Source organism: Syngnathus floridae, chromosome 4 (assembly GCF_059516105.1).
Source record: "Syngnathus floridae isolate MCC-2025c chromosome 4, RoL_Sflo_1.0, whole genome shotgun sequence".
Lineage (NCBI taxonomy): Eukaryota > Metazoa > Chordata > Actinopteri > Syngnathiformes > Syngnathidae > Syngnathus > Syngnathus floridae.
This window is the reverse complement of record NC_142416.1, coordinates 12397070-12414112: the sequence shown is the minus strand read 5'-3', so window position 1 is coordinate 12414112 and position 17043 is coordinate 12397070. Positions and strand designations below refer to the sequence as shown.

The following is a 17043-nucleotide window of genomic DNA, read 5'->3' as shown; positions in this document are numbered from 1 at the left end:
GTGATAGGTGGAGAGGGGGGTGTCCGTCAAGTCCGTTGCCATGGCTTCCACCCGGTGAACTAGGTTAGCTTGTGGCATTGGCCGCAAAGCGCACATAGTAGCCCGACATACGGATTCAATTGTTTCTGTGACATGTTCATTTTCCTCTCCGCCGTTTGATATAATTCTCTGCAATGTAGGTCAGAGAATAAAAATAGACAGAGGGAATGTACATGAGCTAAATTTATCGTTAACGAGGTACAAATTGTCAACATAATATTCCATTCATGTGTTTTTCTCATATTCAAATGAGTGATACATACATAAGTGCAGACAGTTAAGAAATCTACGGGGTCCAGCTCTTATGAAATTTATTTCATATAATGAGTTACATTTAATTTTGTGTGACATACATACTTGCAAAGTAACCCAAACTGGTCTGGAACCAAAAGATGACTATAAATCCTGCAATAGGTCATAAATTACATTCCATTAATAATTGACATTCTACTAAAGTCAGGGTTGTAAATTTTATTTTTACGAGTCACATGGGGTTCACTCCCAGATATATTATGAACTAGAGGGGGACAAACATGAAAGTTCCAGTGTGTAATATTTGTACCTAAAAAATATTCCTCATAATTCCAATACATGGTTTGTAATTAGGTGACTAGCAACACCACATCCACCCAGGATAACTTACTTTATTTTTAAATGATGTTGGCCCATAGGCCAGACAGGGCTCCTCTTGTGTCAGTGATGAATCACGTTATTATTCCTTGTGTGCAGTGTGTGTACGTTTTTCCAGTTACTAGATAAAATTATTAACTCTAGATGAACATTGAGAACATAATATTGAATGAGAAAAACAACATATCGAAACAAAGAACTTTTTGCCATATCACAATGTCCTTTAGCAGAGTAAATAAGATGCCATCCCATGGATAATCTTGTAATACTGTAAGACCAACAAAGAGGCTGTTTGAAAAGTATTTGAGGAGGTTAACACATCTCTTTTTACTAGTTGTGATGCCAGTGTCTCTCGCTGTATATTTGTTTGACGGATATAATGGTAGAGTGGCAGTAGGTGGGGACGTGGCATAATAACATATCTTCACTCAACTGTGGTTGGCGTGAAAGCACAGTCAGCTCCATCGGGCTGCAAGTCCCCATTGCAACTTGTTGTTGGCAAGTGGCCCCACAAATCAGAACACAACTTCAGATGAGTGACTGGTTCTTCCCGGCCGTTGTGTGGTGGCACATTAAAGCAATTCAGTTTATTTTGGATTGCTCTTATAAATATCTCAGCTTTGATGGAGTCTCGAGTGTTACGGTTCAATGAGAGATGATTATCAAGAGTGCGACAGGAAATTATTCGCTTTCACTTATTCGCTGCGAAAATTCTCATTTATTGTTTAGGAATACTGTAAATCGTTTCATTTAATGTCTAACTATAGCAACATGTACAATTACATGTTTTTTCAGATGGCAGAAGCTACAATTAAACGGCATCCACATGTTTCTAATCAATATAAGAAAAAAATAGCTAATAATATTAATAATGCTAACTAATCAAATTTATGATTCTGAAGTGCCTTCTGTGTGGAGTTGGCACGTTTTCCCTGTGCCTGTGAGGGTTTTCTTCAAGTTTTCCGTTTTTCTCCCACATTCCCAAAACATGCATGATAGGTTCATTGGAGACCAAATTACCCATATGTGAAATTTTTGTTTGTCCTCAATAACACCACATAAAATTGCCCTACAATTATGTTTTTGTCACCAGATTACAACATGAAAAATACAGATTCCAGATTGTTTTGTAAAAACAGTGGAAAGTTAGTTTTTCCTTTCTCTGCTTATATTTGATGTTTTTCTGTCTGCGGAACGGACAGGATATAAACAGCAACTGCAACTGTATGATTATCAGTCATTCACTGTGTTTCCATATGGGAAGAAGATCATCTGTGCATGTGTGCATAAGTCTGCATATGTGTTTTAGTTTGTGGTCATGGGGAGCCAGTGAAAATCAGTCCCACATGCATGTCTAACCAGTGTGACCATCATTCATACAAAAAGAGAAGCGTGCAGGAAAAGAGTAGGAGACCACCTTGTTTTCTTCATCTCAGTGTTGATTGACAAAGTTGAAGACATTCATTCAAGTATGTGTGTGAAACAAAAATTAAAACACAAAACAGTTAAAAAGGCTGACCATGTGCAACACTGCGATAGTACAATCAGGAAACTTTAAAAATTTCACCACTTGCTCAAAAAGTATTTTTTCATTTTTTGCAAAAGATGAAGGTGTATACTGCCATGAAATGGCATTTCGCAACTATTGTTGGAATTAATACGTGTTAATAAAAATATTAATATACCTTCACTGGGTTAATAATAACCACAATATAGCTGCTATAATACAAAAACAATCTTAATATCATTTGGAATTCGTCTTACATCATTCAACCGAAAAATAAATGACTTACAGTTGATTTGATTCTTAAAAAATGCACTGAAACTGCCCGACATACGAAGATATTTCCTGTTTGCTGAGCTTTAATGTTATCTTGTGTCATCTTACAGTAATAGAAAAAGCACCAAAAAATGTAAAAAGCTGCAAATAGGTCATTTGGTCAAATGTGAATCTGTGAACTGCTTCTGGTGTGACTTTTGAGGCTTGTTTTTCTTAAACATTTTGAATTTTTAATTGTACCATTTTCTTGTGCAACAAACACAACAAATGCTAACAAGAGTTAAAATGTCAATTGCTACGTACATGGAGTGGAAATCAAATTACTCTCTCCCACTTTATACTAATTAAATGAACTTTGGAAACTGCTAAAACACAACCGTGCTCCTTTTAAGTGGGAATTCCACTGTTTTACCTCTGTTGATACAACATGAAATGGAATGATCAAAGCGAGAATTTAAAATGCTTATTCACTGACGCTGAAAGGCCGTTAGCCTGTGGAAGGGTCACGGGAATGTTTGAATAAGTCTCAAAGGGATCGTTTGGAAGTGACAGCTGCAGACCGACTAAGGTTCGATGGCGATGGTAAAGAATTTTTTTCTCAGACTTCAATCTACAACAGTGGTGTCAAATTCTGGCCCGCGGGCCAAATTTGGCTCGCAGTGTAATTATATTTGGCCCGCAAAGACAAATTGTGCTTCGACTTTGTGTCAACTCGAAAATTGCAAATTGTCTTCACTTTTAAAAGAAGAGATGTTTATTGCATTTTTTTTTTCAAACTTTTTAAAAATTTGAACAGTTCTTACTAATCTCTGATTTCAAAACTAGTTATTCATCAGTTTGTTGTGTCGCCTATACTGTATATAATATGAGATATTTATTTGGGTTGTCATAATGGCTCTCCGAAGGAAACTAGGACTACAATGCGACCCGCCACAAAATTGATTTTGACACCTCTGGTCTGCTACAAAAGTGCAATTTCAAATCAGCACGTGTAAAAGAAGAAAAGACCGCTGAAACCAACCCACACGTTTTCGCACATCTGGCATCCTCTCATCATCTTCCTGCAGACAAGAGGAGAGTTATTTGTCTCATTGGTGCATCCACCAGTCGCCAAATGTCTGGCCTTCACTCTGCAGCAATATGATTAAAATGATACTAACGAGTATGAGGACAGGCACAGAAATGCGCGCATGAAAAATGGGGTCATAATAGCTTATACTCTCGCCGGATGTAGAGAAAGGGCGAATGCTCAAGTGACTTGATATGAAAGTTTGTCGCATTTATGGTTGAGTCTTATCAGACAAAGATACGTGGAACAAGGAGAGATATGATACCAGCAAATTCACATTAAGTCAAGGTCAGTTTGTTTCTTCATGCTGACACTGTTACTGGATGGCAATATAATTCAAATCCTACCCAACCCCTCCCACTCAAAAAGAAATCAGCATCATGTGACTTGAACAATTTAAGGAAATCCAGCCTTGGTTTTAGGATTGTGGGAAGAACGGGTTTATGGACTTGAAGGAATGTAAAATGTCGTTCTGGTGAATAATGTCTAAGAATGCTCCAGTGAACATAAAATGTCGTTCTGGTGAATAATGTCTAAGAATGCTCCAGTAAACTGTAACTTTCTGGGAAGGCTACAAAGTTAAAAGTCACAAAAGTCACCACTCGATGCATTCGGATCAAAAATATCTGGAACATTTCTCTCAGTTTGAATGTTTTGGATCACTACTTTGACCCAGGAATGTCAACATTCAAAAGCGAAAGCTCACACAGTCGAGAATGCACACTAAGAAACGGAATCTGCACCTGCATATGGTGACAACAAGCAATACCACACAGGAAGTGACAAAAAAACTATTCCAAAATTCTTTTTTTTTTTTTAAAGCAACAAAAATCACTGGCTTGAAAAGGATTGTTGCAGAACAATCTCCCCCAGGTCGCCATGATGCGTTTCATCATGTGAAGGAAAACAAAACTCTCAGTAGTTCTCAATTATAGTTATTGAACAAGACTAATACGACATTGGCATTAAAAAATAATGGAGAAATACTTGATGAATTGTTTGCATGTATGTATTTTTTAAAAATAGTATTTGTAATGTGACGAATCATTGCAGCCTTCTGGCAATTATTCTCTATACTGGTCTAAATCCTGCCTCTCTCCCTCAGTTCAAATCATGCTAATCCAATGCCACTAGTGTTCCACAGGGCTCTGTCTTAGCACCCTTGTCGTTATATTTCCCATGAAATCCATATCGTCAGAACTACTACACATTTCGTAACGCACATTAGCGAGGCAGAATCCAGTACAATGAATTCTGGTGGGAAAAGCACAACAGTTGAAAATCCACAATACAGTGAAACAATATTGAAAACTCCTCCCACTAACTTTAAACCTATTCCGATTTAATATAACACACTTTTTAAACTACGCCTTAGTCTCACAGTGTTTTATTTGCTTTTTGCTTCTTGTGTGGGAGCTGTGAAAACAAACAGGACCTTAATTGGGACTGGTGAAAAGTCCAATGTTTCGGGACAAGGAGGCGGAGATGGAGGATGGGAAGTTGGGAAGGGCCATCTGATTGCTTACTGGGAAGTCAAGAAGCAGCTGTTTAGAATGAGCGTGAGTCATCATCCTCCTCAGACTCAACTAGCCTCCTCCTGTCTATGCGTCCCAGAAAAGGAGGCCAGTATAGGTCCTGAAATAGAGCACACAAACATGTGTGTAGGCAGTGGAAGACACACAGGCGGGCGGGCAGGCGGGTTCAGCAGGCAACGTGATACGATGCTAGTGTGAGAAATGCTTGTGTGGAAAAGGTGGAGAGAAAGGGAAAGAGTGATGAGGGAGAGACTCTGTGTGAAAGGGGAGAAAAGAAGGGCTGGGGGAGGCCCGGAGGAGGCGTGTTCAGATTGAGAGGGAAAAAGCTGCTGGTGGTTCTCATGCACACAAACACACTCACACACTCCGGCGTTTCTCTTTGTGTCAACTCTTTTGTGGAGTCTAAGCACTTTAAATTCCTGTGAACCTTCTGTGAGGACTTCACTTATTTCTTTTCACAAAGTTTGCAGATTTATTGTTTGGATATGGGCGGAGGAAAAGAGCTTCTGCTTTTTCTTGGTAAGTCATTCATAATTCTTTTACTGTTTAACAGTGTGAAGAAATGAAAAGGAAAAACAAAAAGCTCAACAGGCTTCGTTGTTAGGATGCCTTTGGCGACACGCACATTCTGAACAATTATTTGCATTTAATCTAGTCAATGATTCATTTATGCCCAGACTATCACGTGTTAATTCGCTCACTGCCATGACAAAGTGTCACACTGGTCACACCTTGTAAGACTGAGGCTAAAAGATGTTGTGATTGAATGTGGAATCAATACATACAGTAGATGTTGATGATGTTTTCCTAACATCTTTATATATCTAAAAAGAGCCTTGATAACAATTGCCATATTGTTGCATCATACTGAGATGTGTCAACCAATATGTAACTCCACTATTTAAAAGTTCTCTCAGAATGATGCTGTAGTTTTTTGTACCACCATATAAAACACACTGTTGAACTAACGCTGTCTGACAGTCTAAATACAAACTCCTCATGGTGAAAAATGGCTTTTCTATTATGTAGTTGTGAAGACAGGATATGTAATTATTTCATTTGACCATATAATCAGATTTTTAAAATTGGATTAATATACTTTATTATATACTCTTTATGAGTTTCACAAAGTCAATGAGTTGTTTCCTCATGGTGAGGAACAAACCAGTCTAGCTATATGCTGACTGCTCAATATATATATTTTCCGCTGCAAGAGCACAATAATAGCCATAATTTCCAACTGGTTAGGAATTGAGGGTTTGGCCACTTTATTTTTGTAACAGCAAAAATAGCTTCTCTTTCCTGTCTCTCACTCACTGCATGTCCATGTGATGTAGATGCGTAAAAACAGTTAAAGCCAAATTCATTTATACCCGAGCAAAACATGTTAGAAATAACACAAAATAATTATATATTTTATTTTTTATCTTTGGAAAATCATCGATTACAATTTAGAGAAGGTGAAATTATTTATTTTCAAAAACACCCTGTCAACTTATAGCATAGTGTAATCATGCTCATAGGTCACAAATGTCAAACTCAAAGCTTGGGGCCAGTTTCGGTCCGCAACATGGGGCCCATTCCCTTTTCCTGCCCCCCCCCCCAACATTTTTTTTTTTTTTTTTTTACTGATCATTCAATAGTATAAGCAGATTTCCCTTTTTTCAAACAATAAATGTTTTCATTTATGAAAATACTGCTTGGATAATAACCGCAACACCATAATCGGAATATTAGGTAATCCTTTTGGCACTTGTATTTTGCTAGGTCTTTCATTTTAAGAAGCTGTTTATAAAAAGTGGAAGTGTGTCTGTCTGTGCTGTCTTGTATAGACAAATACTTTCACATGGATCAGACACAAGGCCTAAAATTCTTTTAACCCAGAAATTTACTCATGTTTCAGATTGATCATGATTTGTCAAATTCAAGAATTGAAGAATCACTTGTGAGTAGGAGGAACAACAGGTGTGGTTTGATCAGCTGTGACTGAGGATTGCGATAAATCACATGACCCTTTATTAGTAAAAATGAGTCTTATGATTATGAAGTCACACAGTCATACACATTGAGGTGACAGATCGTGAACTATTGACACGGTGTGGTTGCAAGTGAAACAGAACTTTAGTCCAATAAAATATGAAGTGTGAGGACTATCTAGGTCATGTTAATCCATATACAGTTCTGATTGGTGATCAGCTGCATCAAAGTCACACTTTGTTAGTTTTCAGGCCTTGTGTTTTTTAGTCATATACTTGGAGGCTGTCACGCTGTTTGGCACTCTTACTTTCAAATTCGGTCTGGTTTTATCTTCTCGGGGGCACTGTGAGCTCCAGCCCTGCCACAAACAGGGGGCTCATTGTAAATGAGGGGAGGGAGCTGTTTGCGCAACAAATATATTCTGTGTTACATGCCTGTTGTGTGGCTGGCTAATTGAATGTCTGAGTGGCGGGGGAGGTTGTCATGGTTGCAGGCATACTAAATAACAATAAACAGATGCCATAATTGCAATTCTCAACTTCACCATTACATCATTAGGTTTCTCCTCATAAAATACAAGTTTGTTTGTGAGCATATTGCACATTATTGGAAAAGCGAGGGTGACATTCATTTGAATGAAACTGCTTTGGTGTTTGAGAGGAACAGGACATTACACACTTTATGCAAGTCGTTTCACAAGAAAGATCGACTCATGGGTGAAGACACATGATAACTGTCAGTCACGTGAATGACAATGAGACACAATATGTTTCCACTTTCAGTCAAAACGAGAACCCCGCAATTACAAATTTGGGTTTTACAGTCTCTTGTGACACTATTGGCACAGTCGGGCCTGGTATTGGAATCTTTTGTTTTAAGCACTGTTTTCTTTCTTTTGTTTTCAATGTGTATGCACAGATTTTTTTTCAAACTGAACTTTCAAGTCCAGCTTTCTATGTAGTGCATTGAAGCTGAACAAAACTGAATAGTGTTCACATGAGGTACTGCATATTGTGGGGTGTTTTCTGTGGCACAAATAAAAGCTCTAATCTCTCTCACATGGGAGCAATGGTCACTATAATAACCAGTACAGAAGTAAAATGAGACAGCAGAGGGTCATTTCGACACCTCTTTAGTTATTTAATAGCATAGAGAAAGGAAGAGCAATAGAACTGCCTTGTTTGTCTCCCACTAACCTTGAAGCCAACATCTTATTTCCCATTTTTGTTTTTCATTGGGAAGCATTAGTCTGATAGTAGTGGTTAGAATGTCTGCCTCACCTCACCATCAATGTTTTTTCTGGGTGCACACAACTGTGACTCAAATGAGTGTTTTCTATTCAGAAAACTAACAGTTCTCACGGTTTGTCTCCAGGTTTCATGTGCACTTTGAAGAAGTGCATGCCTCAGTGTGATGGTGGCATGAAAAAGGAAGGAAACCAATGTGTTGGTAAGAAACTTGACTCTGCTTGGTTGCAAAACTCCTCAATATCTCTTTACCTAAGGTTGCTAATATCATCGTATGTCCAGTGTGATGTAGAAAATATAAAATCTTTCTTAAAACATTCATCTTAAGAAGAAATGTTTGAAGTGACATTTGATGCATACAAATGGTAGTCAACCACGTGTTCATATTGCGACGACAATAATACGCAAGTAACTCTTCTCTAACTTTCTTCGAAATGTCCAGATGTGGATGAGTGTACGGAAACTTCAGGATTATGTGGTGAGCACGCACAGTGCTTCAACACAAACGGCAGCTACTATTGCCAGTGCGAGCCTGGTTTCCACAACATTAACAGAAACACAAACTTCACCAGGTTTGATGGACAGTGTGAAGGTGAGCAAACCCATTTAGGCTCAAACGTAGATTTGTCTTATCTCACTCAATGTCCTTTTTGCACTCCTTTATTAGACAAAAATGAGTGTGCCTCTGATATCTGTGGTTCCATGGCTCACTGCATCAACTCGATTGGGAGCTTTCGCTGCGTCTGCCAATCTGGGTACACCAACAACAGCAATGGAGACTGCAAAGGTGATTACCGTCTTGTTTTGCGGGTCCACCTTTTGTGTGACAGCGGTAATTTCATAACCACACAGTCTTGACGCTGGAATTGGTGGATGTAAGTTTGAGGTTTAAATAGAAAATCACTCCATTCACTCAATTAGACACGATGATTTAAAATACCTTGAGCATGTCCAAGATGGAGGAAGCTCAGGTTTTTTTTAGCTAAGCTACACAAACAGCTTATTTTACCTTCTTCATTATGGTAGAAAAACAAAGAAAAGCGCAGGAGAGTGGGTGGTATTCAGTTTGCACACATGTAGATGTTGAATCGAAAGTCATGATCAAAACATTAAAATGTTTATTAAGGCAGACAGTTTGATACATTTAATATTCTTGTATCTCATTTTATTTGATTTGCACAGCGGTGGTAAAAGTACTCACATGGTAAACCTAATACAGATATTTGTGTCAAAAAATACTCAGATAAAAGTAAAATTATCATTCAACTGTTCAATGGTGAGAGTGCAAATTAAATGTACTGTCAATTCTGTTGCCTCAGATCAGACTTTTACGCTATCGAAACAATATTTTCGCATAGCTTTGCTCACTTTGCGACCTGACGAGGAATAAAATGCCAAAATAGCAATGGACTTTCCCTTTTGCAAGTTATATTTTTCTTACATCTTGCTGTCATCCGTGTAGGTCGACAAAAGTAGCAAGCATATTTTGTTGAGTAGAATGTCTGCTTTCAGATATAGGGAGTAAAAGTACAAAATGAAAATAAATACTGAAAAATAAATATAAAAATCTAGTTTTGTACATTTATGAAGTAACTCCAACTGAGCCCAACCCAACATGGTGAATAAAAATTCTTGAAAAAACTCTTGAATCTTGAACTCTTAACCCTAACCCACTACTGGTTGTGCAGGCGTATCTAATTTTGGCGTTGGAAACTGTCTGTTTCTCTTCCCATCAGACATCAATGAATGCGAAATATCTGAGAATCAAAAAGAAGACCTCTGTGGAAGTAAAGGAAGTTGTAAAAATCTAAATGGAAGTTACTGGTGCAAGTGTGCAAAAGGATACACTAATTATGGAAATAAAAGGACTCCATGCTCAAGTGAGTGTTTATATCTTATTAATATTTCATAACCTATGTGCTCCCACTGAAACTTTGTACCTTCACCCTCCAGAACTGGATTGCAAAACCTTTGATTCCGAAAGTGTAGCTGTGCAGGTAAATCATTGACTTATTTTCACTACAGTTTAGTTCAATTTTGCTAAATAGCACATCTGTTGGAAAGAAAGGAAAACAAAATGCACAAGCGCACAGCACAGATCATTTAGATGGAATATTTAAAGGGGGGGGGGCATTCTTCACACTGGACCCCTGGTGTTATTTTATGTCTAAATTCAAGTGGGTATGTTGGAAGCTGAATAGCATTATTATCGTGTCCTCTCACAGCATTACAGTGGCTTGGCAGATCTGCTATCCATAATGAGAAACAGCTGCATGGTTCTCTCTAACTCAAATATGAGCAACGGAAGCAAGGCCGATGGAGATGCGCTACTGGAGGTCAGCAAAGCAAACACAGGTCGACACATCGCGGACTCGAAAAACACACACTGTTATTTTATGTGTGTTTCAACGTGCATAGAGACTTCTGACCGCGTCAGAGACCGTCTTATCATCAGTCGATATGGACTCGAGTGAAGGCATGTATGGGCTGCTAAATACAATGGAAAACTCCATCAGGCTCATTGGCCCACAACTCAGAGACAAGCACATCTCGATGGGCTCCAATGAGACAGGTAAATTCGCCAGTGTAATACAACACCACGGGTGGACTACAGGCTTTAAGAGAACTGTTTGTTTGAGTAGCTGTGGCGATCGCTGTGGAGAGGGGAACATCCCCGCCCACTGGACCGATTCATCTGGGGACTGAAAACTCTGCGCTTGACACCGACTGGACAACGGCGGCTGGAACAGGAGCATATCCTGGTATACTTTCCTTACTATTTCTTGCAAGAAGAAATAATCACCACAATAGATGTCCGCCAAGCCCAAATTGTTAGCAGTAAAAGCAAAAGGTCACGGCACTCTATTTATTTCCATTGAGGGCACAGTAACTCCAAAAAAAAAAAAAAATCCTGTAGCCTCACCTTTTTCCAGTTCTCATTAAACAGCAACACTTTTTCTTTGGCTCGTGTGTCATCTCGCTAAAGTTTATTAGAATTGGTCAAAGGTTTTGGCAGTTAATACTCAAATTACAGTATGTCTTTCTATGCTTTGTTTTAAAGACCCATATTAGAAAATGTGTTACTTGTTTTGAAATGTGCCCTGCGATTGATTAGTGTCGCCAAAGTGTAGCCCGCCACTCACTCAAAGTAGGCTGACTTCAGCTTCCTTGCCGTCTTAAAGACAACAAGTGCTATGGACAACGATAGATGGATCTTAATGTCGTCCATCTGCTTCCAAATGCAATAATAATATAACCGTATGACTCACATTCATATGAACTGGAGCAAAAAAGTAAGATAAACATAATTTCAGTCACTGAGAAATCATGATGGTAGTTTTTCCAAAATGCCGAACAACATTAAAAACCATAACACATTGCACAAGTTGCTTCCTATGTTTGTTGGAGGTAATTGTTCTGATTAATAGATAAATGCTCATCCATATCTATTTTGCTTGTGTTTTCTTCTAGGTTTTGCCATGGCTGCCTTGTTGAGCTACCATAACCTGGAAAGATCTGTTAACCACTCCTTTGACAAGCTCCAAGGATTTGAAAAAGATGGCGTTGAACCGACTTTCGAAATCTTCTCCCGGGTTGTGTCTGTTGTGGTGTCGAACCCATCCACCCAGAACCTGAGCCACCCGGTCATCCTCACACTCAAACATCTCCAGGTTTGTAGACCACTACTTGAGTTTCAAACCCAGAACCTCTTGAATGTCTGGTAGAAATTGGCAAACCATCCCTGCTTTAATCACTGCAATCACGAGCTGTGCCATGCGGTAAAGCGAAAGATCTTCTGGTTTTGCTCGTGTGGTTTAGAACAAATCGGAGGCAAGCTACATCTGTGCTTACTGGAACGACAGAGGTGCCTGGGCCACAGATGGTTGCTATCAACAGAAATCCAATGCCACGCACACAGTGTGCCGATGTGAACATCTCAGCAGTTTCGCCGTGCTGATGGCGCACTATCCCGTCGATGTAAGAAACAAGAAACGCACCCTATAAATATACATACATGCACCACCTGGTGGCCTCAATACGTTTGTCTAAAGCTCAAGGAAGTCTAAGAACCCTCTCTATGATAATTTGATGTTTTGAAATGATTTCTCACTGTCGGAATTTCCCCGCCAGCAATCCTTTGCCATCCAGTTGATAACAAAGATCGGACTGATCCTCTCCCTGCTGTGTCTGAGTTTTTCCATCCTGACATTCAAGTTCTGCCGCTCCATACACGGAACACGTACAACCATCCACTTGCATCTTTGTATCTGCCTCTTCATCGCTGATCTCATCTTCCTGGTCGGCATTTCTCAAACAAAACCCGAGGTATGTTTGCCCAAGTGGATAGAAACATTGTTTCCATGGAAGGCAATAATCTGATGGGGCCCTCAGCTTGATGAATTTGTGGAGAGGCTGCCTTCATTGTTTACATACTGCATAGCAGAAGTCAGCTATTAACATAACAACTCATCTCGGTGCGACATTAGAGCATCGTATGACGTTCATGATGCTCCTGCCCCTAATTGACTTTAATTTGAATTTAAGACAACTAGATAATTCAATTGACTGATTTTCAAGTTATGTCATTACAATACCAGCAATTTCTTAGTAGTCTAGTCAGATTGTACTGATGTCATTCTGTATATTTGTAGCTTTCTGGTAATTGCTATCATGCAATGATTTCTCTCAATTTTGACACCAGATATCATCAAACCAAAATACCAAAAGGGCCAAGTACCTCCATATCAACAACATTAAAGTAAAGTAACATAGGATGCCTACATCTTTATAAAAAGCGAGGCAGACGTCTCATTCCCAAAAAGTAAACATGTATTTATCTTTGCAAATCACTAATATTTTGCCTGGATCAGGGACTCAAATAATAATCCAATAAAATATACTGAATACAAAAGGTAAATGAGAATTATAAAGGGTGAGTTTGAAAGTCCTCTAAAAAAAAACAAAAAAACTTTTGTTGCATTTTAAAACCGTGATTATGACTTGACAGTCATCCATGATGAATATAATCTAATAAAAAACATCAGAGACTTTCTGGCCCCGTCTTGTGTTTCTAATTGGCTATACAAACGAACAACAGCAACCAATTCAAAGCGCTGTCTTTATAAGGTTAGCCCAGCTCTTCTAAACACAGTAGGAATCATTTGGTCATCTGCTCTCCATGCAACTTCCGTTCCTCATTTGTTTATATTGCATTACAGGGAGGCTGCAGGTTTATTGCTGCCATGCTCCATCTTTTCTTCCTGGGAGTGTTTGCATGGATGTTGCTTGAGGGGGTGCAGCTGTATCGCATGGTGGTCCGGGTTTTCAACGCCACTATTCGGCCCCTCTACTTATTCCTCTTCGGCTACGGGGCACCCTTGGTTGTTGTCATTGTAACTGCCATCATTAGACCCAAAGGATATGGAACTGAGGAGCAGTAAGTGTATTTGGAAAAGGATCAAACATAAAGCGCACAGCGAGTTCTGCTTTTACTTAAAACTGTCATTCCCATATCTTCACTGCAGCTGTTGGCTGTCCCTCAAAGATGGCCTCATCTGGAGCTTCTACGGCCCTGTGTGCGTCATCATCTTCCTCAATGTTTTCTTCTTCATCGTCACCGTCTGGAAGCTGGCCCAGAAGTTCAGCAGCCTTAACCCGGATCTGTCCAAGCTCAACAAATTAAAGTCAGTGTGCTCAACTTCTTTTATAACCCCCCCACCCTGATTACAGATTTTTTTTGCACATTTATATCACTTAAATGTTACAAACCAATTTTGTTATCTCACAAAGATAACAGAAGTAAATACAAAATTCAGCTTCTAAATGAAACAGAAACCAAAAAAACCCCCCAAAGGACTGGCCAAGTCCGTCTGGACTCCAAATGTTTTTTTTTTTCTTTCTTCCTTCTTGGCCCTCTTTTTTGCCAAAACCACCATGTCCAAGGAAGAACAACAGAGACAGAGGTCATGACTGACAAGGTCACAATTAATTACTGTGCTACTGTGGGCACACTCATAGTTGAACACCCCTGCAGTCTTGTTCTGATCTAGCTGTGACCTCTGGCTTCAGGAATGTTGCCAAGACTATTTGGGAACATAGCTCTCGGGAAAAATAAATGTCCATCACAGCTCAGCTCCAGCCGTGATTGATTGTGACCTGAGACCTGGCAACTGTGATATTGTTTTCAGTCAACCGCAAGTGGCAAAATGACCGCCCCTTGAGATGTGTAAAACAAAAACGGATGAATTTTGCTGCTTAACTCATATTCCACAAACAAAACATTAATCAGAACAACCAATATTTGAAAACAGAAATGTATAATGAAAAAACAGAGTTTCTTTTATTTTCATTCAAGGCCCGACCAAATGATTAATTAGTGGAAGTCATTTGCGTAATTCCTGTATTTGCCAGTCAAGATTGATTACATTTTCTTTGACATTTACATCTGGTCTCTTTTTGATGTTTGCAAATTAGTAACTAGCCAGCCTGCTGCAAAGAGCTCAATCTGTTTTCCACTCTCACTCATTTGAATCTTTCAACAAGCAGTAAAGCAGTGCGCAACTTGCTCCACCACTGCTTTCAATAGTGCTCCTTTTCCGACAAAATGAAGCAATTCATCGAATAGTGTTGCATTTGCATTCATGCCAACTGTCTGATTTCCTCTGCAGAGCTTTCACAGTGACCGCCATTGCTCAGATGTGCATTCTGGGACTTCTGTGGGTGTTTGGAGCCTTCCTGTTTCGCAAGGGCAACACAGCAGTCGAGTACATATTCACCATTTTAAACAGCCTACAGGGAGCACTTGTCTTCATCATGCACTGCCTCCTATCTAAACAGGTATGTAGCCTCAGCCAGTCAGTATATTACAACAATTCTATTCAATTATTAAAGAAAACTTTTAAAAATTATTCATGTCTAATCACAGAAAATTGTGTGATCATTTTTTTTCTTGACAGTATACAATACTGTACATACAGTTTATGCCGTAATGAAGTTTCCTCATTGTTTTCTGTTGCTCTCTGCAGGTTAGAGAGGAGTACTACAACTTTTTCTCCTGCATCTGCACGCCAAAGAAAAGATACTCTGACTTCAGCAGTACAAATCCATCCAATAGCCAGTCACAAGTAAGAATCATGTCACTTCTACCGACTACTCCCAACAGACACACTCAGCACTAATATTTTGTCTCTATTCTTTTAGGGTTCTCGGAGTGGACAGAACACTGGAGAATCCCACATTTGAATCATTCTCTGTAGTCGACCCCACAAAAGAAATGAAGCTATTATTAGATTTTAAATCCTCAAAATCAACCTTTAATTTGTTTAATACCGATGAGTCAAGGCAACCACATGATGCTTTCGGGTCCTTATGACAAACCTTATGTTTCACGTGACTAGAAAAGATGACGCGTTATTCTTTCGACAGAATGAGAAGTTGTATCATGTCATTACAATTTGTGTCAATCATGGTCATGTTTTTAAATAATGAATTATGGCCTCAACAGCCATGAAGCAGGCCCGAGGTTAAGAGTGGTTATGAAGAACAATTTGGGAAAGTTGCTTTCATCTTGAACATATCTGTCTCGTTATATAAGCTGTATTCTCTTTGAATTATTTGGCTTTAGTTCCGCTTAGAAAAGACATTATGGAGTTTTGGATGGACATTTCCCAAGTAAAATATTTAAAGCGAATAGGCCATTTCGAGAGCTTTCATGCACTGTATTTCACTGTATGGGTTTCGTTTTATGGGAGAGAAAACAAATGACTAATATTGAACGTAATTCATGAACTGTCCCAAGTCAGGTTCATGCAAACCTCATGTGGGCCTTCAGTGTAATGAAATACAGAACCAAGCAAGAGTATAAAGATACAATTGTCAAACAAAATAGCTATTTGAATCACTTAGAAGACTCTATTTAGGTTTGCATTTGACTTTGACACTGGTTGATTGGACATTTTTCCAAAAGGATTTCTTAAGAGATACCGAACTCCGACCCACCCGTTTGATGACTGTGCAGCTTCCTGTTATTGAAATTGTTTGTGGGATTAAATTCCACATTGTCATGTCATTATTGCTGCTCACTGCTTTGCTTCATGATTACTGTAAGGATTCAAGTTAGGGAGCAGTATGAACCTTAAACAATTTCAGCACACTTTATCTTCATTGAACATGCTTTATGACTTGAAAAGTATCCCGTCTTTTCGAACATTTTACTTGATGTGAAGTTATCGTAATTTATAGAAAGGAATCCTATTATGGCTGTTAAAAGAAGAGTCGGACAAGCTTCCTCCTGTAAACAGTGTTGGCCTGTATTTTTGTTTACATTCACATTTTGTCGTCAACACCTCTCTTGGTGTATTTGACAACTGCTCTGTAGTTTGATGTTTGGCTACTTTTTTCGTGACCACTTTTTATTCATGTATAGCTTTGTGTTTCCTTGCACCTGTTGAATGTAAGATTATGGCGATTAACTATGATGTATATAAACCTATTTTTCTACATTGTTGTTTTGGTACTGCTATCTTAAAAAGAATAGGCACCGGATACTTTATTAAAATATCTACTTGAAGTGTGTACCTCATTGCAAGTGGACTCTCCTCTTTTACTTCAGACAATCTGCAGGATAAAACGTGCTGTTTCGAGAACTCTTGTCAGTGTTTGAGCAATAATAATATCATCAAGATATCAACAGCCGGGTGTACCCACTGCTGCAGTAAAATATTTGTTGCAAACGCCACAGGGAACCACATCACACAAATGAAAGCA

At 38.9% G+C, this 17043-nt stretch overlaps 1 protein-coding gene across 1 annotated transcript; it reads left to right on the top strand.

Annotated features, from left to right (window-relative positions):
* Nucleotides 1-5110: 5110 nt before the first annotated feature.
* adgre5b.1 (adhesion G protein-coupled receptor E5b, duplicate 1) lies at nucleotides 5111-16853 on the top strand. The gene is made up of 17 exons (XM_088374391.1): nucleotides 5111-5572; nucleotides 8405-8479; nucleotides 8720-8869; nucleotides 8945-9064; nucleotides 10014-10157; nucleotides 10231-10274; nucleotides 10503-10613; nucleotides 10696-10849; nucleotides 10920-11039; nucleotides 11749-11948; nucleotides 12097-12255; nucleotides 12409-12603; nucleotides 13497-13714; nucleotides 13803-13961; nucleotides 14946-15114; nucleotides 15303-15401; nucleotides 15478-16853. Exons 1-17 carry the CDS (start codon nucleotides 5539-5541, stop codon nucleotides 15517-15519), a joined length of 2193 nt encoding a protein of 730 aa, XP_088230517.1. The 5' UTR covers nucleotides 5111-5538; the 3' UTR covers nucleotides 15520-16853.
* The last annotated feature ends 190 nt before the right edge of the window (nucleotides 16854-17043 follow it).

Bases quoted from the DNA above. Each gene is read 5' to 3' on its own strand.
- adgre5b.1 (XM_088374391.1), top strand. From the start codon at position 5,539: ATGGGCGGAGGAAAAGAGCTTCTGCTTTTTCTTG. The intron at 8,870-8,944 runs GTGAGCAAACCC...CTCCTTTATTAG, and splicing joins GTTTGATGGACAGTGTGAAG to ACAAAAATGAGTGTGCCTCT. The intron at 10,158-10,230 runs GTGAGTGTTTAT...TTCACCCTCCAG, and splicing joins TAAAAGGACTCCATGCTCAA to AACTGGATTGCAAAACCTTT.